The following is a 27899-nucleotide window of genomic DNA, read 5'->3' on the forward strand; positions in this document are numbered from 1 at the left end:
AAGATTAATGTGTCCCAAACTTTATTGAGCCAAGGCACGTATTTTACATTTGAAAAATCTCACAGCACACCACTAAACAAAATGTGACCCAAAAATACAGGACTCTATTATAAAATAATGATGGATACACGTCAATTGTACCTTAAGTCATCTAGTGGAATATATATACAGTATCGTTCGACAAGTAGGCACTATTTTCAGGTATTTGTACGTAAGTATTGCTTTTTCTGATGAACTTTTACTTCCTACATTTGAAAAGAGATATCTGTACTTTCTACTCCTTACTTTGTCTAAATCAGGTTGTTACTTTTTTCAACAGCCGTGGACGACAACATGATGTCAAAAAATATATATAAATAGAGACAGGGAAATTCAACTGCCCATCTAGGGCCGTATTTAACAGAAGCTACAGGAATGAGTCGTGGGAAATGCATTGTCATTTCATGTGCTAGCCTAAAATCCACTAACTTCTGGTGTTAAAACATTCTCTTTCTAATCTAAAAAACGCATACAGTGTTTTTTTTTTTTTTTAGTCCCCCCCATCCCCAGTTGTTCACATTAGCTAATTTCACATTTTTGGTGACTCAGTTCACAACATTAACAAAGCTATGGGAACATGTCAAGAACCTACAAATTTTGTTTTTTTTAAATGCACTTGTATAAACTAATATGTTTAGTTCCTGACATCATATCCCATGATACAATTTCTTTTTTTCTTTGTTTTATATATATATATAATGACATCGTGGACTGCCACTCGACTACTGAGAACTCTTGTGACGTCAAAGCTCCAGCTGTACTTGTTGTGCGCATGCGCGTGAGTGCCCCGACGACAGCGTCTGCTTTGTTGAGAGCATCGATCCTGCTCGGGACTTTGGAGCGACTCCGCTTTTATTATAAAGAAATGATGGAGTAGATTTACGCGTTAGTTACACATTCCACATCCTATTTGTGAGGTTTTGTTTTTTGTTTTGTTCGGGGGTGGGGATGTGGATCGTTTTGACGCTGGCGACAACAGAGGCGAGGAGCTCCTGTATATAAACAAAACGCAGCGCGAGCTGCTTTTAAGGTGGCACGTCATCGGCGACAGCTGGACCAACAACAACAACAAGAAGAAGAGCAGGCTCCCGGGCCTGCTCGGCCAGCCGGACGCGGACGAGCTCGGTGTCCCGACATGGAAGTATTCCCTCGGCCTCGTCGGGAGTGAAACTCCGTAAACGAGCGAACATGAGCGAGGAGGGTCGTTTGTTGTGTGGACGGCAGCTCGTGGCGAGTGAAAGACGGGGTGACTGTCCCCGCCGCTGCCCCCGCTTGACCGAGGAGAGAGGCGAGCTTGCTAGCAAGAAGGCTGACCGCAGGCCCCCCGGTTCTCTGCCCCAGTCCAAATAGTGCTGAAGCCGACTGAGGTGCATCATGGAGACGGTGGGTAGATTCGAGTTCAGTCGGAAGGACCTGATAGGACATGGCGCATTTGCGGTCGTCTTTAAAGGCAGAAACCGAGAGGTGAGTGCTGCTTTTCCCGACAGTGACGCCTTTTAAACTTGTATATTACCTTTCTATAATATTTGCAATAGCATTCGTGTGTTATTCTAACAAGAAAACGAGCAATTGTCGTATGTAGTGCCTTGTGGCAGCCATTTCTCGTTTGTTTTCGCGGGGCGACCTTAAGAGGCCTAGCTTACCGAACAGGATGTTCTTTTAACATCCATAATACATTGTACACAATCACCAACAACACAAAAATCAAGTGACTGACATCATTTGAAATGTGATATAACGTCAGCCAGACGCTTAAGGTGTTCACACATTTGCCTCATTTTAGGCGTTTGTTGCTGTTAGCTTGCGTGACGGTTGTAAAACATGTTGAAACATGTTCTCCAACTGATCAAGATTACTATTATTATTATTATTATTATTATTAAGACACAAACCGGTATTATGATCAAGAAACCTTTGTGAAGCTAGGCGTAACCTTAATACAGGATGTTTAAGAGGCCTGTTGTTATTTTTTTAAGTGCAGCGATTAAAAATGATAACTCATCATAACAGCATCACAACAGGTTTGTCCGTTGTTGCTGTTTGAACTCTGCACGTTACTGTACTCGCTGGTACACTTTTGTGGTTCACTGCCCATCACAAGGACATTGCATCAGAACACGGGAAGTGCTGTAAAGATTAGCTAGAAAACACTCAGGTCTGTTGCACTTGGCACTGGCGATTATGTAATGTGGTCGAGACCAACTTTCACTTGGAGACCCCCCTCTCAAAACCCCCAGTACGGGAGGGGGGGGGGGGGGGGGGGGGGGGGGGGGTCGCAAGCAGTTTTAACTGTTTGTAACAGAGAGTGTGAATAATCTCCCAAAACATTGTGACTGTGTTAAAAAAACTAAAAGAAAAAAACTTAATCATAGTTTGCAAGGCGGGCCTTGTTGTCATAACGTGCAGGACGCACCCTCTGAAAAATGCCTTTTGGCTTCTGGGATAGCCAAGCAACACTAAAAATAAACAAAAAAAGTGCACAACGTCATGGAGATATGATTGAATATACGTTTTGAGGATTAGGTTTTATGATTTTCAGGAATTAGGTGAAAATATAAAATATTCAAATGTGATTTAGGGTTGCAATTAACAATTATTTCAATCAATGAATCTGTCAATTATCCATCCATCCATTTTCAGAGCCGTGTCTCCTCACTCGGGTCGCGGGCATGCTGGAGCCTATCCCCAGCTATCAGGGGGCAGGAGGCGGGGCACACCCTAAACTGGTTGCCAATCGCAGGGCACATACAAACAAACAATCATTCGCACTCACATTCACACCTACGGGCAATTTAGAGTTGTCAATTAACCTAGCATGCATGTTTCGGGGATGTGGGAGGAAACCGGAGAAAACCCACGCAGGCACGGGGAGAACATGCAAACTCCACACAGGCGGGGCTGGGGATTGAACCCTGATCCTCAGAACTGTAAGGCAGACGCTCTAACCAGTCGTCCACCGTGTCCCTCTGTCAATTTTTTTTTTTTAAATTGATGAATCGTATGAACATTATTAAATATTTTCCGTCCCTTAATGCATAACAGGACAATATTTCAAGTTGGCAGTGCACAAATGTATTTAATTACGAGTCAGTTACCTGTTTGGTCCTCAAAAATGTTGGTCATTGTTTTCCAAAGTAAAAACAGATGTTTGCATATTTCTTATTTTTATTAAAGACCCAAATAATCAGTCTGCTTTCATGGAGGACTACAGAAATCTGAGACTATTTACTGTTGAGAGGCTGAAATTTCAAGGTTTACCACAATTTTAAATAATAAAAAAAATAGATTGTTGCACCTCTATGAATATTAGCTTGATTATAGTATTTTGATATGTACTACACATTAATACATAATTTCAATATTTGAATAACAAAACAATCCAGATCAAATGTATATTACACTATCATATTTATTCTAAAATATTCAAAATGATGTTCTGCCATCTGTCAATTTTTGTTTTATTTTATTTTTTTCTGTCCAACAAAGAGTAAATCATTCTGAAAGCCCTGTGTCCAACTCCGTACTATTAGCTCCCCCCGTTTCCAATACCTTTTCTTTTAAACTCCACCATAAACCTCAGCTTTACAGATGCCATGCACCTCTCTGTTCAATTCCTCGCTAATGTCACCCACCGTTCCCCACAATTTGTCTTTTAACACCGTAGTAGGGGTGCAACGATGAATCGATAACTTGAATAATCAGATTTTAAAATAAATAAATACATCATCGAAGCAAAATCCCTGCGTAGAAGCTTCGCACAGATAATTTTTCCACACTGACTAATGTTGCTGCAGATGCATGCATTACTCCATGTAGGAATAAGTTAACAGGGAGGAAAGAGTGGTGAAAGATATTTCCACATTCTTGAGGCACTCCTAGTTTGCTGCGCTGACTGACCGCTTGTTGATTTCAGTGAGGCATCCTTGTTGTTTAGGCCAAAACGCGACAGCTGATTAGCCGACGTTGCACTATAATCATCATTGCACAGTGGTAAAGTCAACTTGTCAACTAGCCCGTTCAACTCCTAGTCACTATTTGATGAAATCTAGTATATTCTTGCGGTGCTGTCATGATATTGCTGTAGTCGTAGATTCATGTCTATCTTCGCATTTCTTACCTTTCCTCAAACAATTCTGAGGGAATTACAATCTTTACATTTGTGTGCATTTTCTTCTGTCAGAAACATGATTGGGAGGTGGCAGTAAAATGTATCAACAAGAAGAATCTGGCCAAATCTCAGACACTGCTGGGAAAGGAGATCAAAATACTCAAGGTGAGATACAACTTTTAGTAGTTTAGACACTATTATAATTAGGATTGGTAGAGTACTAATACCAGGGATCGTTATCGGGCAGTTACCCACCTCATTTCCAGGTATCACGTACTCATCAATACCAGTCTCTGATAGTTAAGGCAAAAAAAATCTGACGTCGCGTAAGTCCTCCTCACCAGTTGTGGCGCTCCACTTCAACCATTTGACACACAAGCGAATCATTGGGCCTCTTCGGATTCACGTTTTTTTGCTTAAGACCTTTCCTATCCGAGCGAAATGACCCGGAATTACTTGGAGGAAAGGTTGTTCGAATTCTACAGAATGCTTAGGAAAGGTTCCTCAATGGGACCTTTAAGACACCTCTAAGCCACCTTTAGCTTAGGTTACTCCCGAGCAACCTATGGCAGCAATATATAAAGCAACAGGCCATTGACGATTACAGACCACACGGAGACGCTCGAGAGTCTCATGCTAAAGACTTAGTATAATTAAATACAACTTTTATTTTAATGAAGAAAATACTACAGAAAAATACAAAAGCACATATGGGTGGAATCTGTGAATAATTAAAAAAATATTTTATCAGTAAGCAAATATTTTGTAAACCGAATGAAGCCTAAATATCCAATATTGTAATCTTTGGTTGCTCTGTGCTCACATCTTGTGATAAAAGACAGACATTTTATTTTATTATTGAGTAAATATTTTGCAGTTAAAATCTGCAAGCTACAGACTTAACTTTAGTCATACTTGCCGTCGCGCAACAATATCAGTAAGGAAAAGTGGAGCCGAATGAATTTGAAACAGTGGTATCCGTTCCAATGTTCGACAGGAAGCTCCTTTTCATGTCTCCTTGGCCCCGTGACATTTTCCAACAAAGGTTAAGGAAAGGTGGCATAAAGGTTAGAAGAGAAAGAAAGAAAGATCTTTGTTCACAATTATCTGTCATTGTGCTAATTTAAATTTTATGTTCTCATGAGCAGTAGTGGTATCAGTGAGGATTCAAGAGTGAAGACTCGTACTGGTAAAAAGGGGTATTGAACATCCTTAATTATAAAGATCATATTCATTGTGTCAGAAGTTTTTACATGTTCTGTTTCATCCAAAATTGCAAACATTTGGATGAATGTGTCCTTCAGTACATTTGCAGCCTATTATTATTCTTTTCATAGTTACTTTCTTCAGAATAGAGATGATTTAGTGAAGATGAACTAAATGGAGAGTTCAGTTGGCCGTAAAAGTCAAACTAAGCATGCATTCAAGTAAAAATCAACTAAAAGTCCCTCGTTTTTGCAGGAACTCAAGCATGAAAACATTGTTGCTTTACTGGACTTTCAGGTATGTTATAATATGCTTGCATGCTGTTTACACACATAATTATGTCGCCGCATGGTGTGCCAATTTGCCGTCAGTCTGTGCTCACCACACTGAGCAGATGGACTGTTGGCCATGTCGGTGCCACATGACCCATTTTTCCCCTCATGCAATGCAACAATTTCTGGTTTTCTCTGTTTTTTTTAAATGAGATGTTGCAGCAAGACACGGTCTTTTGTTTAAGAAGGTTTCACTTCCGGGTTTGCACCATGTCTAACTCAGACATTGTTTACAGTGTGTCTACCCGCATGGTTCGCTTGATCAATGTTGTGATAGTTCACAGAAATGTGTGATGTTTTTGGAGGCCTAAATATGCTTAGTGTTAATGTGTACATGTGCCTATTTAAAATAACAGTATTAAGGTCTTAGAACTACAGAGGTAGTGCTTGGGAATCAACAGTCACGGGTGCCTGCAGCCTAGAAACCCACATTGACATCACTATGGCCTAGACACACACACACACACACACACTTGACAGATAGTCGGGATAACCTGCCACGCATCTCAGTTTGCGCAGGTGTTTGCCTTTTGGAACACACCGGGCGGGTCTTTAACTGTCAATGTTCATCTGTCAAGACTTGATTTTAAACTGAATCTTATCATGTATGAGATCTGATGAGAGGAACACATGACTTTTTTTTAACCCTTTGTTATAATGACGCAAGTAGAGCAGGAATGTTGATGCTGTTACACTGCATTACAGTTTGTCAGCCTTCTTAGAAACATACAAAGCTGCTCTTGTGTGCGCTATAGCTTTTTATATTAGGCTTTACACAATCAGGATTTTTGGGGCCGATCACCGATCAGCAAGTTTAAAAAAACAATAACCGATCACCGATCCGATCACAAGATGGAGCAATCTGTCCATTTACCTGACTTGTTCATTAATTGCATATACTTGTGTACTTTATGACTTGTTCATTTATTGTATATACTTGTGTACTGTATACTGAGTACTGTATCCATCCATCCATTTTCTGTACCGCTTATCCTCACTAGGGTCTCGGCGTGCTGGAGCCCATCCCAGCTCAAAATTATTCTCTAGCATTTTAGACAAACGTTAAAAAAACATCAATGACCTCTAGGGGGCATTCAAGGATTGGCCACTGACATAAGTTTAGGTCAAATCTACATTACAACATGACAGAAATAATGGGTGCTAACTTACTGTAATTGAATTACTTTATTGCAATTAAATTACTTTAATAAATACTGTTAATGACATGCTTACTCTAACTTTCTCACTGTCCCGGCTATATGGACGGGTGTTGTCCAGAGTTTGCGTCTATTTGGCTCCCCCCCGCCCCCCACGCTGCATTGCTTGAACGCGGCATGTTCCTCCTTGTGTACATTCTTCAGGTGCCCGATCAAATTTCTTGTGTTGAAGCATTTAGATGACGTTCCCCACGACGTACTTCAGTTGTGGACAGACTGCAAATAACTTACGTGTTGTTTGTCTGAGACACCGCAAAATAGTCCTGCACCGACAACTTGTTTTATCACTGACAAGATTGGAAAAAATTGTATTGGCCGTCAGACAGCTAGAGTACTGCGCCAGAAGACACGTGACAAGATTAAAAATAAACTGGCTTTTGGATTCATACGCAAACGGCGACACAGAGTTAAATGTCTTGTGCAGAGTTGATCGATGATGTCAATGATCGGATCGGTCAATTATGACATGAAAGCCGATCAGAATAAAATGATAATTATCGGCCGATACCGATCACACCGATCAGATCAGCGTGGAGTCTAGTTTATATATGAGACTCGTGAGACATTATAAGTTATTTTACTTGTCTGGCTTGTTCAAATGCTATTAGTAGTAGCAGGAGACTTGTTTTATTGCTTATTCTTGACCTTTTTTGACCAGTGGTCATCATGCAAATTCGGGATCAGGAAGGTCATGACCACTGACTGACAAAGTTTTCAAACATCCCAGAAGATGAATCATTCTTCTGAAGTTGGGTGCTTCAAGTGAAACAATTACATCATGTGGTTTTCACAATTTGCATATCGGTCATGGCAGCATAAAGAGAAAAATGAAACGCACAAAACTGGATATTCTTCAATCAGGTCTCTTTCAAATAAAGATAAAAATCACATATTAAATGGATATCTTCCATTGTAACTGCAAAGTAAACGTGCAGAATGTATTTAGCGTGTCATGTTGCAGCATTATTTACACCTTAGCAGGATAAGAGTCAGTCCAGGCCAATAAACTATGTAATCTTCTATTTTGTTGCTCCCTGATGTTGACCCTTGTGGAGTTGTGTAAGAGCATTTTGGGCTTGTGTGCATGCAGATCAATTCAGGTGCTCAGTAAATGTAAACACTGGAAATTCACTTAAATATATAGTTAAAGAAAATAGGCCCTAGAAGAATTGGAATCGTGTGAGGAGGAAATTGTAATGGTTGAAAGTTGCTGTCCAATTTGCTGCCATGTAGTTTTCCATAGCAGCATAAACACACCAGCCACAACATTAGGTACACTGGCAAAATCTCAAGAGCATGTCTTTACAAAGATAATGATGCTCAGTTTTGATTGACATTGTCAGAAAGATACTAATTTAATGTTTTTCTTATAGTGGTTGTATTTTGCAGGGTTTGTAGAACTGCAACTTTTAGCTACACAAGTGACAAAATGATTATATTCCAAATGCTCAACGGCTCTTGTAGTATTTGTGGGCGCACTGAAGGCAGGTACCAGTGAACGTGGGCATTCTTGATACCAGTCGGATTAGAAAAAGTGAAAAGGCGTAGTGGAAGACAGAATAAACGTTTGCTGTTTTTTTAACACAAAGCGAGTATTTTCAGTTTCTCAGGAGCTTATGCCATCGTTCACATAAATAACAACAACTGTGATTGTGCGAGATAATTTAAAAAAGGAAGGAAAAAAGGTATCCCTGGAGCGTGACATTTCTAGACCACAGTCATCTGTTACCTTGTGATAAGAGTTTGTTTTTACAGAGGCCCCACGTTCTTTCACACAAAGCTGACAAATGGTGCTATGAGGGCTGCAGTCATTTAGTCTTATAGTGGATATAACACCCCTGACCAACATAATTTCAAAACGTTCTTCCTTCATTAATGTGTTCCTTAACCTCCACAGCTCAATTGAATATTATGAAATGTTTTCAAGATTTCAAAATAGAAGTTAAAACAAACAACTAAGATAAACCATATTATCTTAGTTGCACACACTTAAAAGTGGGGTGTTACTGTGTTTGAATTATACAATCACATTGAAACTGGAAGCCAGACCACAATTGCCAACATCTAAAAATGCATCGGCATTAACCAAATAAAGTTCAGAAGTTCTAGTAGGCTTTTTTCCCCTGATACTTTGCTGAAGAATGCTTAGTGAAAGATGCTTTTCACCGTGCTTTAGTGTAGCGTTCTTCTCCAATTGCTTGGCGTTAATCTGAGGCACTTGGCATTGTCCCAAATTGCACAATTGCATTGTCAACATTGTCCCAGATTATCGCACTACTCGTCACTTTAAACTGCATACACTCCTTGAAGTCTCGGCGCCCTTTGCACAATGGTCATTGCACCGGACTATTGAAATATTAGTCTTTCGAACTGCTCTAAGGGCTAGAGGACTCTGCATCTTTTTGCACAATTGTCCAAAAAAAAATGTACCGGCATTACCAGATAAATAGCAACCCTTTATTGCTAAGTGACTGTTTTTTGTTAATGTCTTTATGTCTCAAAAGTGTTCTGTCAATTGACTGTCTTGTCGTACTGGAGCGGCTCAGACTACCGGAGACAAATTCCTTGTGTGTTTTTTGGACATACTTGGCAAATAAAGATGATTCTGATTCTGATTTAAATAGTGTCAGGTGTGTGCCGTCTCCCATTTAACATGGGTTTGAATGCGATTGGTTCATTCTTGAACGCGGCCACATAAGGTCCGCACACAAGATTAGATTTTTTATGTTTTTATTTTCAATGGAGTTGTACAGTTTCTATGTCGCTTTATTGATGGAGAAAGTTTTGAAATGATTTATCTTGGTCTCATTTTTTAAAATGTATATCTCACAAGAAGTTTTGAACAGCTGTGTGTCGATCTTTCATATGAACTGTACAAATGAGGCATTCAGTAAAAAAGTGAACCTTGGATGTCATTGTTCGGCAGTGTTGGCATAATGATGATTACTACCCATTTACACACTCTTCTCTCGGAGGAGCCACCTGGTGCCTTTTTCACCCATTATTAATGTTGCAAAAATCCCATTTTGCTTCAACTCCAAGTTTACGCATCAGTGTATGTGTATCTCCCCACTTTGCCAAAAAAAACAAACAAACTGTTTTAATCTCAATCATGCAGAGTGTTGTGAATCACTTAGCCGTTTAGACAGTCTGTCAGCTGACGAACCACCTGTTCCTATCTTTGTCTGTCTCTGACATGTTTTCTTTTTTCCTCCCATCCCCCGACTCTTATCCCCTCCCCCTTTAGGAAACTGCAAGCTCAGTGTACCTAGTGATGGAGGTAAGCCTGCTGCGGCCTTTGGCCTTTGTTTGCTCTGTGCTGTGCTGTGTCAGCATTTGAGCTAAAATTAGGCCTGTCCTCAGGCATCAAGGGGGGCAGCACCCACACGCGGCTGCATTCTGCACAATCCATCTGATTGTGTTCTAACTAAAAGAAGGCTCATGAAGAAAACCAAAATAAGTATTCTTCAAAGTTGATTATTGCAGTACTTTTATACCCCCGCATCTTGATTATATTGCTTTTTGAATTGCTTGCTGCTATTGCTTGTGGAATTTCGTCTGTCATGACCAAAACAACTTTCTCAGTCGCAATGACAAGGGACATCTGAGCCGAACATTTAGGCTATTTTGGGGCCGTACAAAGTTATATGGAGGACACAATTTCCTGTGTTCAGTCATACTAATGCTGCGAATAGAAGCAAGGCGACTCGTCGAGAATTGCATTTTCCTCTTCAGGAAATCAATGTCCTGATCCGCTGATGCTCTTTCGTAGCCTCAGAGACACTTAATCACCATGGTTACACGTCACCATCAAGAACAGTCCAGTTTAGCTTCAGTTCATCTCTTCACTGTACAATTTGGACACAACACATTACTTTGTTCTTCTTGCAATGTGACTTTTTATGACAAGAAAATATTTGTTTGATAAAATGCAAAGTATGTCAATTTATCATTATTGTTTTGTGGAATTAGTGACTTAGTGTTGGCCAATTATTGCACTGCTATGTCTAACTTTTCCCTTTTAATCACTGCACCACTGCAGTTTGTACCCCAATGTTAAAGGGGTGCCAAAAAGAGTACAGAGTAGACCCATTATTTCGATGTGTGTCAAGCTGAATTCTACTGCTTGGTGGTGATGGCCGTTCCTCCTAATTCTGTTCTTTCGCTTCACATTGCAGTACTGTAACGGCGGTGACCTTGCCGACTACCTACACTGTAAGTGAAGTGTTTTAAACGCCTCTAGATGCTAGTAACATGAGAGGCTGTTTTTGTTGTTTTATAATAAGATTGACAAAAGCACATTGTTGTCTCCACAGCAAAAGGCACGCTGAGCGAAGACACGATCCGCGTTTTCTTGCAGCAGATTGCTGGTGCCATGAGGGTCCTGCAGGCTAAAGGCATCATCCATCGGGACCTCAAACCCCAGAACATTCTGCTCTCTTACCCGCAGGGACGGAAATCCCACTCCAACAACACCTGCATTAAAATTGGTAAATAAAAAAAAAGAGAGAGAAAAAAGCTGATGGCGATATGCGTCAAATTTCCAAATAGGGCACAGACAATTGGCCCAGCCGATAATTGGTCTGACATGCAAACAATGTACAAGAAGTTGTAAAATATATTTTTAAAAATTAACAGAAATACTACTGACTACTCAGCAACTCACTAATTTAATCTGTTTCTTATCCCCTAAACTCTTTCCACAGCGGACTTTGGTTTTGCCAGGTACCTTCAGAACAACATGATGGCAGCAACTCTTTGCGGGTCACCTATGTACATGGTAATGAGGGCACATGAACACAAGCAGAACATTAGTCATCATTTTGGAACGCCATAAAAATATTGATCCAAACTATTCTTTCCCTCTTCCCTCGCAAGGCACCTGAGGTCATTATGTCCCAAAACTATGATGCCAAGGCTGACTTGTGGAGCATCGGGACCATCGTGTTCCAGTGTCTGACTGGGAAGGCTCCTTTCCAGGTACACAAAAGACTATTGTGGTAAAACACCACACCACATCATTTTAGGCTTGAGTAAAAATAACTGAAAATCACAATATAATATAAAATACGCTAAAGTTATTAGTGAGCTGAAAACCAGAACAAAATGTTAGACTTCAGGGAGCACATGCACAACACCAGATGAATGATAATGTTGGTAGCTGAAGCTCCGTTTTGCTAACACGGTTGACATGTCAACTTTGAAGGTAATGAAATGTCAGTTCAATAAGTGGTAAAATATCCTCGTTGCTGGTTAGGTGGTCTTGAGAATCATATCTCCAAACTAATTCCAAACATTTTCCTGGAAACTGAATTTTCTCAGGCTCTATAGCAACGGATTTGTAGCGTGTCTCGTACCTGCTCTTTTTCTCTCTCATCGTCTCCGTCTTCACCTCTCTGACATCATACTGAAATGTATTAAAAAGTCTTTGCAGTGCTGAAACTAATTGGCCTTTCTGTCACCTTTAGGCCAGCAGCCCCCAGGATCTTAGAATGTTTTATGAGAAAAACAAGAACCTCAGCCCCAAGTAAGTAGTTGCAGTGAGATTACCATATTATTGTTCTTTTGTATATAACAAGGGCGGCACGGTGGACGACTGGTTAGAGCGTCAGCCTCACAGTTCTGAGGACCCGGGTTCAATCCCCGGCCCCGCCTGTGTGGAGTTTGCATGTTCTTCCTGTGCCTGCGTGGGTTTTCTCCGGGCACTCCGGTTTCCTCCCACATCCCAAAAACATGCATTAATTGGAGACTCTAAATTGCCCGTAGGCATGACTGTGAGTGTGAATGGTTGTTTGTTTCTATGTGCCCTGCGATTGGCTGGCAACCAGTTCAGGGTGTACCCCGCCTCCTGCCCGATGACAGCTGGGATAGGCTCCAGCACGGCCGCGACCCTAGTGAGGAGAAGCGGCTCAGAAAATGGATGGATGCATATAACAAAAGTTATAAAAGTTGTCGGAAATCAATTTTTTTTTTTTTATAAATTAAGGTTGACTTTTGAGGCGAAATACTGTACATAACTAAAAACTTCAAGACGATACTGACTGCAGATTTCACTGCATGTGTTGCATGTTCCCATTATTTGGCGATCGAAGTCCTTTAAACTCCTCCATAGCACAGATAATGATTATGGTGTTGTCTTTTTGCAGCATTCCCAGAGAGACTTCCAGCCATTTGAGGCATCTCTTACGGGGCCTGCTGCAGCGCAATCACAAGGACCGCATGGAGTTTGGTGAGTGGAAGTCTTGACGCAAAACTGCCCGCATAAGGAAGAAGTCAAATGAGAACAGGAACACAGTGTGTCTGGTTGGGCAACAGTGACGTGAGCTAATATATTGCAATGCTGTGTATAACTACAACACACAGTGGTGGAAAGTAAACAAGAGTAGGTTCTCCAGGTGGCCATAACTTTGGTCAGAACATTTTGTAGAAGTTTTGCTGAACTCACTGTCACTTGCCTGCTTTCGCATGCACCACCACAAGAATCCGTTGGCTGAGACTCAAATATTATGTTATGTTGGCTATGTATTTGAATGTGGTGGGTTTTTGCTCTTATTTAAACAAGGCGTTTAATGATTCTTCATTGATCCTGCAGCAGGCAACTGCTTTGTTACAACAGTCACAGTACAAATAAGGCACATTTAAAGACAAAATCATAAAATATACAATTACCAAATACAGTACAACATTAATCTGATAACCTGTTTTGTCTACAGATGAGTTTTTTTCTCATCCTTTCTTGGAAGCCACCAGCTCGTCCATAAAAAAGAGTAAGTTACAATTTTCTCTAAACAGATGTGGTGCTATTTGAATGTTGTGATGGTTGAATACTTGCTAGAGAAAAGCTCGTCACAGTAAAGTAAAAATGAAAAACAGTTCTCTTATTAAATGTGCCTGTTTTTCCTCCCAGCAACTCCAACGGTAACCATGACCTGCTTTCCAAGTTCCGGCTCAGCCAGCTCTTGCAGCAGCTCCTCCACCTCGCACCTGGCCTCTCCACCGGTTTGTGTTTATCAAATCTTCAATGTTTCACCCCATCTGTGTATAAATAATTAACAAAGGTCTTTGTGGTGCCAAGAGGCCACCCAGGTCCACACCTAATTAATCCTCCCTCTTATTTGCATTTTCGCTCTATTGTTGTATTGTCTCACTCCATTGTTGTGTTGTCGTTCGTTCAATTTTGTTCACTACTTTCCTGCCACTGCAGCAGTCTCTTGGTGATGCGCAACATTTGCGTGCCAAAGCACTGGCCTCCCCTACCCAGGAGGCCACTGGGTTTCTCCTCAAGGATTCATCCGGAGGAGGCGGCAGCAGCAAAAACTCCTCCTCCTGTGACACAGACGACTTTGTCATTGTGCCTGCTCACTTCAACAGTAAGCGAGTGCAAGACACTAGTTTTCCATTTGGGTGTCCCCCACCCCAACCCACCCCACCAGCTGAATTGTCCCAATAACAGATAATACAAGTATAAGATTACATATAAATGGGTTATCTCCTGCAGCGGCTGAGCTGACGAGTGAGAGTAAAATGCTGCAGGACAGTCTAATGAACAGCGGGTAAGAAGCAGCTTGTGATTTGTCTTGATAAACAATAAAGACATCGAAGTGGAATGTTCATGAAGTACCATAATCTCTTTCACATAGTAAATATTTTTCCTCTCATCTTGTCTGTCAAGCTCTCTCCTGACTTCTGCCGGTTTGTGTGTCCAAGCCAAATCGCCACCACACTCGCCCTCCTATAGTGGCTCCCCCAGTCGTGTCAGGTAACAACAGCACAGAGTTGAATTTTCTATTGAGTAAAGTCATTTCATTATTTAGAATTCAATTAAGATGTGCAAATTAGGCTGCAAATTGATCCTGAAATATTAGATGTCACAAAGTTTATCATGCCAAAGGAGTGCCTTTAAAATGGTAACTTTATAGTTTGTAGCTTTGTTATTAATAATGTATTTTGTCATGGGTAGATATGCATCCCAATGTGCTGTTTACACAAGACTGTTTAAGCCGAAAACCAGTGACATTATCAACAACACCGACAAACAAGAGTATGCGTCATTAAGTGCTCAGTGTGGAATTGTGTGAGTATGTCACAATAAACCGATGGACGGAACACAGTGTTGTTGTAATGTTTGTGGTTGTCTACAAAATGATGTCTCAGTACTTGAATGCATCAATTTCTAAACCACTGGTAATTTCCATAGAAGGTTTTGAATGAGACAGAAAACAAAGTACCATCACCAACTACTAGCCCAGCATAACTGTCAGTCTGGAGTTTTTTCGGTGCAGTTTTATTTGAATCACATTGTAATTTTGTGTTTGTAGTTTTTTATTTATGAAGATTTTGTGTTTGTAAATCTCAATATCCCAATGTTATCTACTCTAATCCGTGACGGTGTCACAGTTAACTTGATTTATGACCACATTCAGGCTCCGTGGGCTCAATCCACCCGTAAAAATGTAACTCTGAAAGGTGGTCTGTCTCTACACGTGCCTTGTGATTGAGTCGCGACCAGTCAAAGGTGTAGTCTGCCTTTTTTTCCCCCAGAAGTCAGCTGGAATAGGCTCCTGTGGCCCTGAACAGGATAAGCGGTGTAAAAAAACAAAGGATGGCATCGCTGACGTTTTGATGAAATTGTGACATTTCCCAGTAGGATGCAATGTGGTCATCAACAACCATGCGGTTGTACTTGCCCACAAAGGCATCTGTCTTATCTCATGTTTTTTTTTTTTTTTTTTTTTTAATCTTCCTGGCAGGCCCAGTGAGTCCTCAGGGAGTAACTATGCTGGCCCCGGGGGTAACCACGGTCACTCCCTGCCCATCCCAGTTCCCACTCAGGTGCACAACTACCAGCGTTTGGAGCAGCAGATTTATACAACCAAACAAGAGGGCTCGCCCCGGTGTGTATCCCCGAACATGCGCTGTACAAACACAGTGCGATCTGTGTATCGCTCTCCACAGGTTTTAACTTAACTGAACTTGATATCATTAGGCTGTCCACTCCGATACATCGTTGCTGCAGTGGAAGTCCGTTGGGCTTTGCGAGGACTGGACCTTCTCCACCTTACGGAACAGTGGCCACCACCCGAAGGCTCTCACTGGGAGGAGCAAGACCATTTCAACTCTCCCCTCAAGGTACCTGAGAGGCTTTTAATGTTCTAATAGACAGCCTTCCTTCACCTTAACTACTCCCTGAATAGATGATTAAAGCATGATTTATTGCCTTCTGAGAAGCACCTGCTTGTCTTTTTTACTGTCTAACTGCAGGTAAGTGTTCCCCGCCCATTATTATTATTTTTTTTATAGTTAATGAGGAGCTCACTCAAAGATGTTTTTTACCTGTCGCTATGTAAGAAGCAATAAAATGCCTAATGAGTACAAAATATTCACAAAGTATCATCATTGAAATAATTCAGAGAATTGAACATCTTAATATTGTGTACTACTTTATCAACAGTGTAATTCTATCAAAAATCTTTTTTTTTCAGTTTTATAATGAATTGATTCCCTCATTGTTGAGCTTTAAAATAGTAGATTATCACACTAAATCCGTAGTAGATTAATAGGTCGTAGAAATAGGTACTGGAAATAGTTATCTGCCAGCATTCACTGCAGACAGTGTATGAGGCCGTATGAAATTTATGTTATGTTATGCCGTTTTTTCACATTTAATTAAGCAAATATAATTATTTCTCAGTCATTATTTGATGATATGAACAAATGTTATACACGGTCTCCCTCCTGCTGCCAGTTGTCTACTGCCTCACTGTGGACACCCTATCTTGATGGAAATTGTAGAGTGTTTTATTTGTCCTGTATGATATGTTATTGTGTTATACTGCCAAACGTTCATTACTAGAAATCTTCTTACCTTTGCCCCCCACCCAATTGCAGGGGCTCAGCATGCTGAATCCAGGCCAACTGCTCAGAAACACTCCCCCGTCGCCACAGGATTGGGGACACGGCTCCACAGCGCCCCCTGTCTCTTGGAGTGTACCACTGGTGGTGGCAGACAAAAGATCCGAAAACAGCACTCAGATCCGGTGGTGGTCCCCACGGCAGGCCTGATGACTGTTCGCCCGCTGCACTCTTCCCCACGCCTCAGTGAGCTGATGCAGAGAAGCCCACTGCCCACCATCTTGGGCTCTCCCTCGAGGGTGAGTCATTTTTGTGTGCATGTTCTTTTAAGGTTCACACCATGTAAATAGTAGCTGTTTGAACAAAGCTCTCTCATGCCTCTCTTGTTGCAGACTATGCCTCCATTTGAATTCCCCAAACCCCCCAGCTCTCCAAACCTTGTCAACTTCCTGACACAGCAGGGATTGGTCGTGGGCTCTCCCAGCAGCAGGACTGTGCAAATCGAGCCCAGAGACGCTGGACAGCCAGCGCCCACATCATGCCCTCAGCCTTCACACTGCATCCACAGGATGAATGATGATACCAGGGGATTTGGAAGGTGAGAGCTGGAATTGCAATTGGTGCCCTTAATTATTAAAGTATGATTCTGCTACTGAGAGGAAAACAGTGCCTTCATTTTTCATTCTTGCACGATTAGCCAAAAATAAACTACAGTGGTGCCTCTAAAAGCGAGTGCCTCAAATTTGTCCAGATTTCCAAGAAAATTGGTGCTCTAAACTTGAATTTTTATGTCACACACGCAAGGCAAGATGTCAGTGTACCTCACGAGAGCTCAGTTCAGTAAGAGTCATTGGATTACCTCTTTGCATTTTGCTTTTTCTGTCACTTTTGGTGGACTTTCTATTGTTTTATTTTACAATGTATTGTTGAAAATCTTTTTACACTTGTGTAAATTCCGTGTTATAACATAACATAGGTAAGGCAATTACATAACATCTTTATCGCCAATAAAGCTGAACATTTTATGAGACACTTAATTTATTTATACACTTGCAGAACAGGTAAACTATGTGTTTTGTGTAACAGGGAGCTTTTTTATTGAACAGTCCATAAATGAATTTGTAAAACTTTGGAAAAAAAAAAAGAGTGTGATCAATAAAGTAATTTCAACCATATAATTTCAGTACTCAAGTGTAAAAGCTTGCATGTTGCGTGTTACAGATCTCAGAGCGCCGGCCTCCTGTCCGACATGTTGCTGATGGCAGCCTTTGGAACAGGTGGCCCAGTGGGTGACCGAGGCAGCACAGAAAACCTGGCCTGTGAAAAAGCTATAGACATAGCAGGTATGTCTTTCAGAGCTCTATGATAATCCTTTTTGATTAAGCTTCATGAGTAGAACTTTCTGGGGGTCACGCAACCACTTTAAAATTCTGATCTCTAGGGCCCTCAGGTGGCGTCCTATGTCCTGCACCGGGGTCGTGCAGCCCAGCACAGGTGGTCTTCACCATCGGCTCCCCTCCCAGTAGCGGCACCCCGCCTCAGGCCTTCAGACAGAGGAAATACTCAGGTAACACCAACTCGGAAATATGTGGAATGAATGTGAGGGACATGCATCCCCTCTCTGTGGCTTCTAGATTGTGACTCATTTTGCAGCCCAGATTTTGTGCAATCAGCATAGCATATAGCATAGCTTTTATCATTATCCCATATGTGGAAGTTATATGTAATTAAATATCATGGACATGTGCGTTATCAATTCAACTGACATTTGACTTGGATTAAGTCAAATGAAGGAAAGATGTACAGTGGAACCTTTAAGGTTGAACACAGTGTGATTTTTCATCCTGGACTGACCTTGAATTTGTTCTTATTTAAAAAAAAAAAAAAAAAAAAACATCCCCATAGGAAATAATGGGGGGGGGGGGTAATATTTTCTCCAAGATGTGGTCCAACGTAAATTAACTGAAAGTGTTTTAAGTAACATCTTAACAATTCTTACTGTCATACTGTCGGCCATTGGTAATATTAACGTGATACTAATGAGAATTTAATAATTGAAATTAGTTCCGAGGTGTCTTTTCAATGTCTTAGACATGCTTTTGTCAAAATATCGCAATGATCAAGAATTATATACTGTACATATTTTTACAGTATATTTTGTCTTGCTTTGAATGTACAGAAATAAATTGATAAATATTTGAAAATACAAAAGAAATTAGATTTTGCTAAAGAGCAGCAGCATCCTTACATAATAGTTTGAATAGTGTAACTTGAAACTGTTTTGTGACTTAATGGAAAAATGCGAGATTTGTTGTTGTTGTGGTAAATCTTCTTGGTGAATAGCAGTTCTAACTCGCTCTATCTCTACGGCTTCCCTCTGCAGGCTCGTTTGCGTCAGTCAGTCCTGCAGGCTCCTTCACCAGCCGCTATCCCCAGACAGCTACCTACGGGGACGGCTTTGAGGCATCTTCCAGCCCTCGTTACAATTTTTTTGATCCCATCACAGCCAACATGGGCGGTCGTATAACCTTCGAGGCCCCCGAGCTGCCTGAAGAGACCTTGATGGAGGTGAGATAAATGCTTTATTACAGAACCCAGAAGAGGGGCAGAAAAAGGGAGTCTCTTAGGTCCTGCGCAACTTTAGATCAGTTCCAAACAAAAATATAAGTGTACACCTAGAGGAAGAACAGAACAGAAGGGGGTCACTGAATGATAACTTGATGCTGTGGTCAGTCCAGAATGTACTTAAATGGCACCCTGTGTCCTCAGTTTAAAGTGCTCACCTCCTTTGTCCTCCTGTGTGTGTGCGTGCGTGCGTGCGTGTGTGTGTGTGTGTGTGTGTTACTGTCTGTGTGGGAGTGCAGCAGGAGCACACAGACACCGTGCAGAGCCTGCGCTTCACGCTGGATTTCGCTTGCTGTCTAATGGAGGTGGCCGGGGCCCGCGGCATCACATTGATGGGGGTTCCGGTTGATGCTGCTCACCCCCACTTCTTGCAGCAGCAGAGCCTTGTGGCAGATCAGATAAGCTCACTGAGCCGAGAGTGGAGGTAAAGGCCACATTATCCACGCTCTTCACCTCTTTTGTTGGAGGTAAAACTGTTGTTCTGAGGGTTCGATGCTTATTAATAGTAATTGAAATTTAACCTTAGCGACAAAAAGAATGTTTCACAATGTTCAAATGAGCATTCATTGTGGTTTGCTGCCTGAAATATTTTTTACTGTAACCCCCGCACCACCACCGCAAGTTGATCAGCTCAAGTTCCATTTTGTCTTAAACCAGTCGAATTGATGTTAAATTGCTATCTCAGTAGGCACACACAAATCTATGCATATCTCAAATCACAAGGTTGGAAGACCAAATCACTTGACATTGTTACATATAAGGTTATAATTGTACTGTAAAAGTCCAATTGTGTCTTAGTGACCTTTAAGTTTTTTCATTTTACAGTGGAACGTAACGGCTCTGTGGATAGACGGGTGCATCTCAATAAATTTGAATATGGTGGAAGCATAGATTTATTTCAGTAGTTCATTTCAAAAGTTGAACTCATAGACTCACTACACACAGAGTGAAATATTTCATGAGTTCATATTTTTAAATATGTTTTTATTTGTATGTTTATAATTTGGATGACTATGAACAAAAACTCAAAATTCACCAGCTCAAGAAATTAGAATACAGCCTTCAGGAACAATGAAAATGCTTTTTTTAAAACTAATAATAATAAATAGGAATTGGGTAGCAATACGCTTCTGAAATGTATTTTCCTGTGTTTAAAGAATTGGTGAGTTTCAATTTTTGAATTGAATTACTGAAATAAATGAACCTTCTCTATGATATTCAAAATCTTTTAGATCCACCAGTATGAATGTGGTGCACTTATCTCTCTTGGCGCTGCTCTTTACAGTATGGCTAAGTCAAGAGTGAATTGACAAATGAATTTAAATAAATAAATTGACAAATGCAATAAAAGAAGACAAATTATCGGAAATATGAACAATTTGGACAATGGATTGTGTGCACTTTGATTTTCCAATGTATGCGCTTAAGTGAATGCATGTTTAATGATCATGGTGATATTCAAACTTGTGTCTGTTACTGTCTCACCAGCCATGCCGAACAACTGGTTCTGTACCTTAAGACTGCAGAACTCTTGTCTACTGCCATACAAACGGCCATGGAGCGAGTGAAACAGGGCAAACTTTACCCGTCGTCTACAGTCAAACAAGGTATGTTTATATGGATCTCGGAAGACCTCCGTGTGATTATTGGCCCAAATTAGCAGCACCTAAATCAAATGATCTGTCATTCACAGTTGTGAGGAGGCTGAATGACTTGTACAAGTCCAGTGTGGCATCGTGCCGCTCACTCAGCACACGACTGGAGCGCTTCTTTTCCAAGAAACACAGACTAATGGACAAAATCACCTCCATTACGGCTGAAAGACTGCTCTTCAGTCACACCGTGCAGATGGTAAGGCAGGCAATAAGACCTTTCTGTCAAATTTTATAATTGTTGTTGTTTTGTTAATTTTCACTGTTAAAAGTTGTATTACAGTAGAGAGTCCATAGCATCCCAAATTTTGGCACAGTATCTATTAGTGTTTGCACAACTTCAGATTTTTTTTTTTAAGTTGACACTGTCTTGAAAGTTGAATTGACTTTCATTAGTCACTTTTGATGTCTTTTTTACCCAGTGCAGTATTATAATTTTTTTTAAAAAGTCACTCTAGGAGGGAATACTTTGCAATCTATATTCAGCTGCAATGGACAGCTCCGTCACCCAATTTACACAGAACATACATACACGTTAGAACACAAGAGCATCGGTGTGGATTACCCTCTATGGTGTTGTATTTCCAGTCAGCGAAAACAAAATCCTCTCACTCAGTATGCCTGCCGCTGGGACAGCCAGGTAACGTTGTCACATCTTGGCCAAACAAGTTCGTTCTGTGCCCACCGCTGCATAGTGGCCATAATAATCACGGACCTCTTCGTGTGCGGTGTAGTAATTCCCGCTCTCCTTTTGATAGTGTGGGTCAAAACGTTGCTTAAATCCTACTCAAGCCTTTTTTTTATTCCCCCTTTTATTGCTCCTCCCTCACTTACCAAAGCTGTGTATTCAGAAATTGAAGACAATTTAATTAAGGTGAAAGACTAATTGTATTCATCGCACTCATCTGTGGATGCAAGTTGCTCTGCCTCCTCCTGGAGCCAGAAATTTGATTAGTGACTAGTTGATATCAGGCTCTCGTCGCTCACTGATGTCACAAATGTTTTGAGGACTCACAGCTAGAAATGACAAAAATAAACACTTGCTAACTTTGGCTTACCCTTTTGCTGTGCTTTAGCGCGGCACACTGCAGTAATTTATGCCCTCTGTCTCCTTTTGAATTCCATGAGTGTCATTTTGCCACAAAGCAAATATAGCAGACCCTTGTTCTCCTCTATTGTTGTCGTTTGTTAGCATTTGTGATGCAGCATGGTGCCTTTTACTATATTAAAGTGAAAGCGGACAGCCCCAAACCAAACCAAGTGGAGCTGACCCTAACTGGTCTTGTCGTTCCATCCATGTCTTTTCCTCATTAGAGTTGCATGTGAGCCAGAGCCTATTCCAACTGACTTTTGGTGAGAGGCAGAATAGACAACTTATGGACAACTAAGAGTCTTCAGTAAACCTAAAATGTATTTTTTTGGGAATGTGGGAGGAAGCCTAAAAACTGTAGAGATGCTATTTGATCCTAGAGCAAGTACTGAGGAGTACATATTGACAATGACCTGGGTCTGCGGACACAGGTGGCTTATGTGTGTACTAGAATCCAGCAGCATCTTCACTTTCTCCTTAGGCGCAGAGTATTTGGAGTGTATAAAAATATAATGGTGACTTTAAAAAAAAAAAAATTATTTATTTATTTTTACAGCGCGACAATTGAGTCTATTCTGTACGGTATCACCAGCTGGTTTGGCAATTAAACAGTTAAACCGAGAAGTGAGCTTTGCAGTTTGGTTAGAACGGCAGGTAAAACTGGGAATAATGCTCCCCCATAATCCACAGGATCTTTTTTAAGCAGGTGACTATCCAGCAGGCAAATGCCATTTTATCAATTAAGACTCATGTGCTAATCTCTGAATTTGTTCTTCTGAACTCTGGAAGGAGACATGGGCTTCCCTTGTGTGGGCTCAATTGTTACAAACATTATTTTGTTCCAGTATCAGTCAAACTCCTTCACAGCCATAAATGAGTCTGAGGTTTCTGTATTGAGAAATTATGACGGCATGGTTTGATGATTTCTAGGGGAATACTTGTGGGGATGCTGTGATGGACTATTTGTAGATGGTATAGAGTTTATGTTTGGCAATGCATGGGCAGAGGCATCCAGTGTTGGTCTGTATCTAATCCGCCACTGTCTTTCAAATTGATATATTTTGTATTAGGTGGGGGTGTCGTTGAGGTTTCCCATTTATGTCATTCATGCGAAATGAACTTGAAGTGCTCGGAGAAAACATACCCAAGCAAGGAGCGAACATGCAATCTCTAATCAGGAAGGCCCCAGCCGAGATTTAAACTCAGAGCCTCTCAACGGTCAGGCAGATGTGTAGACCAGATATCTGGTCATGTTATGCAATTGCAAACAGACTAGTCCAGGGAGTAGCCCCGTGTCTCACACAAAGTCAGCTGGGATAGGCTCCAGCTCACCTGTGGCCCTAATGAAGTGATTTATATAGAAAATGGATGGATGATGGACAAAACATACAGGGAACTGAATGTGAGCATTGTGACATTAGGTTCAGTCTGCTGCTCTAGATGAGATGTTCCACCAGGGGGAGGCATCGATCCATCGCTACCACAAAGCTCTCCTGCTGCTGGAGGGCCTCACCATGCTTCTTACTGAACAGGAAGACATTCTCAGTGTTAGCAAATGTAAGTCAGATGTCAGTCCAAAATAGTCACCCCGTCCCTTCATCACAGCTCATCCTAGTCCCTCCTTTCTCCTCACTCTCTCTGCAGGTAAAGAATGTATCGAGCGGCGCCTCACAGCCTTGCAGTCCGGGCTCTGTGTTTGAGAGCCCCCACATGATGTCACCCGTCGGCTCATTACTGACGAACTTCATCGCCTCACGTCTCGTCATACATCGCTTTCACAAAACCCCCAAAAGTTACATCTCGAGCTTCAGACAACAACGTCTCTTTCACTAAACCCGGAACTGATGGTGGACGTGATGCACCTTGCTGCATTCTGACTTATGTGAGAGACCGTGTGACCAATTTAAGATTTCCCCACCCCAGCCCCATTTGGGGCAACATGCAGAAGCAGTTATGGCCAAGTAGTCATACCTGTATATAGATCCACACGCAGTACTCACCATGACATACATTTTGAAGCTGGACCAGTCTACATGCAGTGGAGAACTTAACAAGCCTTCATGGTTCATTTTTATGGAGGTACAGTATGACGTCTACGCCTATATGGAGGTACAGTAGACATGTTGAAGAAATCTGGAAGTAGTCAAGTATCATTCTCATCATATGTGTGTTCACATGATACCACTTCTTTTGTGTTTGTTTCAAACTAGTTAATTACTTGCTTGCTACAGTGTACATAACATTGCTACAACTGGAGAAGAATTTCTGCCATGATGACTAAACGGCTTTTTATAATATGTTTGATTTTAGCTCCACTGTAAGTAGTTTGGTTTGAGACTTTATGGACTCGATTTTAATAAGGAAGGCGGCAACTGGTGCAGCAGATGTTTTGCTTTCCAACATCGCATCGAGCGGGTCCAAAATGGCGGAAGAGGCACTGTTGGCATCTCTGATTATAATTGCGCTAACGTTGCCCCGCTTACCTGACGATATTTGTCTTGTGTGCAGTCCTTAATCATCCCCTCGCTTGGTTCCATATTTCGTCTTTGCAGCATTGTATCTTGTCAATCATGCCGGTGTTACGCAAGTATAATCAAAATGCGAATGTATAAGACCGGAGAGAAGCCGCAGCAACATCAGTCTGAATGTTGGGCTGCTCGGCGGCACACGCCTGAATGTTTTTGCACTGTTGGAGTACTGTACAGAGTGGAACATGCTACATGTCAAGTATTTTGTTTGTTTTAATATACCTTGACTGATTAGCTCATTTCTATTTCTACTGCCATACATTGAGTGCAGTTGTATCATAGTTGACTGTGTTAGGTGTGAGAGTGTTCATTAACAGAGGGATGCTGTGAACCCAGATAACATTTTCTTTAAGAAAATATGGAAGAAAAAAAAAAGCTTTACGGTGAGGAGGGTTTTAAAAAAAACAAAACAAAAAATAAGTGTTTTGCTTCAGAGTAGTCAGTAGGTGACGATTCTGTCTTGATTTTGAAATGTGTTGATTTGGAGTGATATTGTTAAATATTTGGTCTGAATTATTATTTTGTATTATTTAGCTTGAGATATAACTCTGAATCCCAAACAAATTCCTTTTAATAATTCTCCTCAGTTGTGGGCCAGTGGAGATGGTCGATGTCTGTGTGTTGCCTGTGTTCAAAGGTGTACAGTATCGTGTGCATGCTCGCATGTGTGAAGAGGCTTGTTTGAGATTTATGACTGACGACTGTGGAGAAAAACAAAGATGATAACTATTAATTACACAATCTCACTTTTCCCTATGAAATGAAAAGATCCACTGAAAAGGGTTCCTCTGGTTACGAAGGAGTAAGGCCACCCCCCTAAAAAACAAATGAGAATGAAATTGAAAATTGCAAGAATAAAGTTGTACAAATACAAAAGTAATATTTATTGCAATCAAATTGTAATATTGCAAGAATAGTTTATACCCATTTCGCTAGTATCGTAGATCTGCTTTTTTTGGTTTTTTTTTCATATCACAAGTATAAAGTAGGAATATGATGAGCAATTTTAACATTTTCCTATAACACCCTATGAAATTATTGCCAGTCTCAGAAAGATGCCATTTGGTTAGAATTACTTCATTCATGTAAAAAAAAATTAAAATTAAATTAAAAAAATCGTATCATACAACTTTATTCCTTCAACATTACAATTTCATTCTCATAAGGTTACTTTTTTTTTTTCCTTGAAATATCGTGACTTCATTCTCCTGGCATTATGACTTTTTTTGCTTAGTATTAGCTTTTTGTACGTAATATACTTCCTGTAACTTTTTCTCACGTAAAAGAAATGCATAACTTAATAACTAAATTTGTACTAACATTGCAGCTTTATTCTGAAAATTTATCGGCTAACTACCCCACCCCACCCCCGCCCCCAGTGTGGCCTTGATGCTCCTTCGTACTCTGATAATCCGTTGTGGGGCCCAGTACTACTTTCTTCACTGTATTTTCCTTCTCTTTTTTTAAGTTATTAAGATGTTCATGTTTCATAAAGCTAAAGATAGTTTACAAAGAGATCCAGTATAGTAGCACTGTTAGTAGAGTAAAATGAAAGAGCTTTTCCCCCCTTTTTAAATATCCTTTATTTGCTTTAAGGCCTTTTGTCATACAAAAATATATATCTGTATTATTTTCTCAGCTGTGAGCACGTGTCAAATGGTTTGAGTTGTACATTCCTAATATAGGCTCATCCTGGCTCTCGTCCTGCTCAGGCAGTATACAGCAGCGAGCACCTGTGAGGCATCTGTCAATTGTTTTTTTTTTTTTTTTTTTTTTTTTAAATAAATAGTCCTCCTACAGTCATTGCTACTGGGCACTGGCCATCCCAACTGTTATCATTTAGGGATCACCATTAATCATTAAGCATTGTGTGTGCATTGAGAAAACTTTATGGTCGGGGGAGGGGGGCATGTATTGTTTTCTGTTGTGTGTCCTTGAGCAGCGTGTTGACTGGCTGCCATCATCATGGCTGCTGTTGAAAGCATTCCCATGAAGCTAAAATGAAGTGTAACCATAGTCAAGGTTTACACTCTTCTGCGAGCAGTCTGTGTGTAAAAACATGCCCGAATGTCGTCATTTTTTTCCCGTGTTCATTATCACCTCTAGGAATTGCAAATTAAGTTATTGCTGTCATTGTATTTATGGATCTGAGTGTGCGGAGGGAACAGTACCATACCATGTAATGTTTGTTTTTCCAAAGAAAAGGCTTTCTGCTGAACTTCCAGCAAGGCATTTTCATGTTGTCATGTATGGCAAGACACTAGCTCAATGTCCCTGTGTGTAATATAACCCTTATTGTTAGTTGCAACATGAATAAAGTTAAAGGAATGGTCATGTGTTGTACTGGTGTTGGTTTTTTCTTGGCTGTATATTGACATGATTGAATGTAATTTCAAACGGCAATGTAAAATTAGATTATGGAACAATTTTTTTTTTTTAAATAACGTGAATGAATGTTCAAAAAGGAGTAGGAAGAAGTTAGATAGCCCTACCCCAATGTTACATTTCTTCAGATGATTTTCTAAGTTTTACCATTATTGACAATTATTTGCCAGACACGTAAACAATGTATGCCGTAGTCTGGGTTTTGCTGCTTAAGCTGCTACCCCGTGACCCGACCTCGGCTGAGCGGAGGAAAATTGATGGATGGATGGAACTCATTGCACCCCTCCCTGTCACAAATATTTTTTTAAATCTTGCCCAGAAGGGAATTATCTCTTGCTTTGTACATGAAAATTGCAGTTTTGATTTTGACCAGGCAATTTCAGTGCATGTGTACATAAACTGCAGTCGCGTTTTGTCGTATTTAACATAAAAAAAAAAAATAACTACCAGTAAATGTTTCTTATGGATAAGTGTTTCCAAAACAGATTTTCTGCTCGAACCTCCTTTGTTTTCCCACATCAGTCTCTGTTAGATTATGAATATTAAGAGTGGCAGAGACAGACAGGCCTTCCTCTTCGGAACCAATTAAACCTGCTAAAATGAGATAAAGGACTATTTTTTCATACTTCATTTATTCACCATTGTTACAGACCTAAAACTCAGTTTTAAGGTTTCCCCTCCGCCCTCAAAATGTAATATTCATTTTGTTCATTTAATTGATATGCAAAGTATGAACAGGTCCCTACACGTTGTCATTCATAACTTGGTGGGGAACTTTGAGAACCTGGGAAAGTTTGAGATTAACGTTTTAAGATTTAGTCCAACATTTTTTACATTAAGACATTAGTAATGCATTGTGAATTAT

General features: G+C 40.7%; 1 protein-coding gene across 3 annotated transcripts; it reads left to right on the plus strand.

The window, feature by feature from the left end:
• The first annotated feature begins 802 nt into the window (after window positions 1-802).
• Window positions 803-26983, plus strand: ulk1b (unc-51 like autophagy activating kinase 1). Of its 3 annotated transcripts, XM_061799636.1 has the most exons (28): window positions 803-1503; window positions 4220-4312; window positions 5609-5650; window positions 10150-10182; window positions 11081-11117; window positions 11219-11392; window positions 11609-11682; window positions 11781-11882; window positions 12371-12429; window positions 13049-13131; window positions 13616-13669; window positions 13810-13901; window positions 14107-14272; window positions 14401-14455; window positions 14575-14661; window positions 14863-14976; window positions 15653-15796; window positions 15889-16031; window positions 16791-17053; window positions 17147-17352; window positions 17976-18097; window positions 18196-18321; window positions 19138-19322; window positions 19619-19803; window positions 20868-20986; window positions 21073-21230; window positions 23543-23678; window positions 23766-26983. In XM_061799636.1, exons 1-28 carry the CDS (start codon window positions 1414-1416, stop codon window positions 23819-23821), a joined length of 3198 nt encoding a protein of 1065 aa, XP_061655620.1. In that variant the 5' UTR covers window positions 803-1413; the 3' UTR covers window positions 23822-26983. The 3 variants fall into 3 exon arrangements, with proteins under 3 accessions (XP_061655620.1, XP_061655621.1, XP_061655622.1); XM_061799637.1 differs by lacking the exon at window positions 5609-5650; XM_061799638.1 differs by lacking the exon at window positions 14863-14976 and having other exon boundaries at window positions 804-1503.
• The last annotated feature ends 916 nt before the right edge of the window (window positions 26984-27899 follow it).

The sequence above is a fragment of the Phyllopteryx taeniolatus genome, chromosome 15 (genome assembly GCF_024500385.1).
Source record: "Phyllopteryx taeniolatus isolate TA_2022b chromosome 15, UOR_Ptae_1.2, whole genome shotgun sequence".
In the NCBI taxonomy this organism is placed as follows: Eukaryota; Metazoa; Chordata; class Actinopteri; order Syngnathiformes; family Syngnathidae; genus Phyllopteryx; species Phyllopteryx taeniolatus.

Bases quoted from the DNA above. Each gene is read 5' to 3' on its own strand.
- ulk1b (XM_061799636.1), top strand. From the start codon at position 1,414: ATGGAGACGGTGGGTAGATTCGAGTTCAGTCGGAAGGACCTGATAGGA. The intron at 13,902-14,106 runs GTTTGTGTTTAT...CTGCCACTGCAG, and splicing joins CGCACCTGGCCTCTCCACCG to CAGTCTCTTGGTGATGCGCA. The intron at 16,032-16,790 runs GTACCTGAGAGG...ACCCAATTGCAG, and splicing joins ATTTCAACTCTCCCCTCAAG to GGGCTCAGCATGCTGAATCC.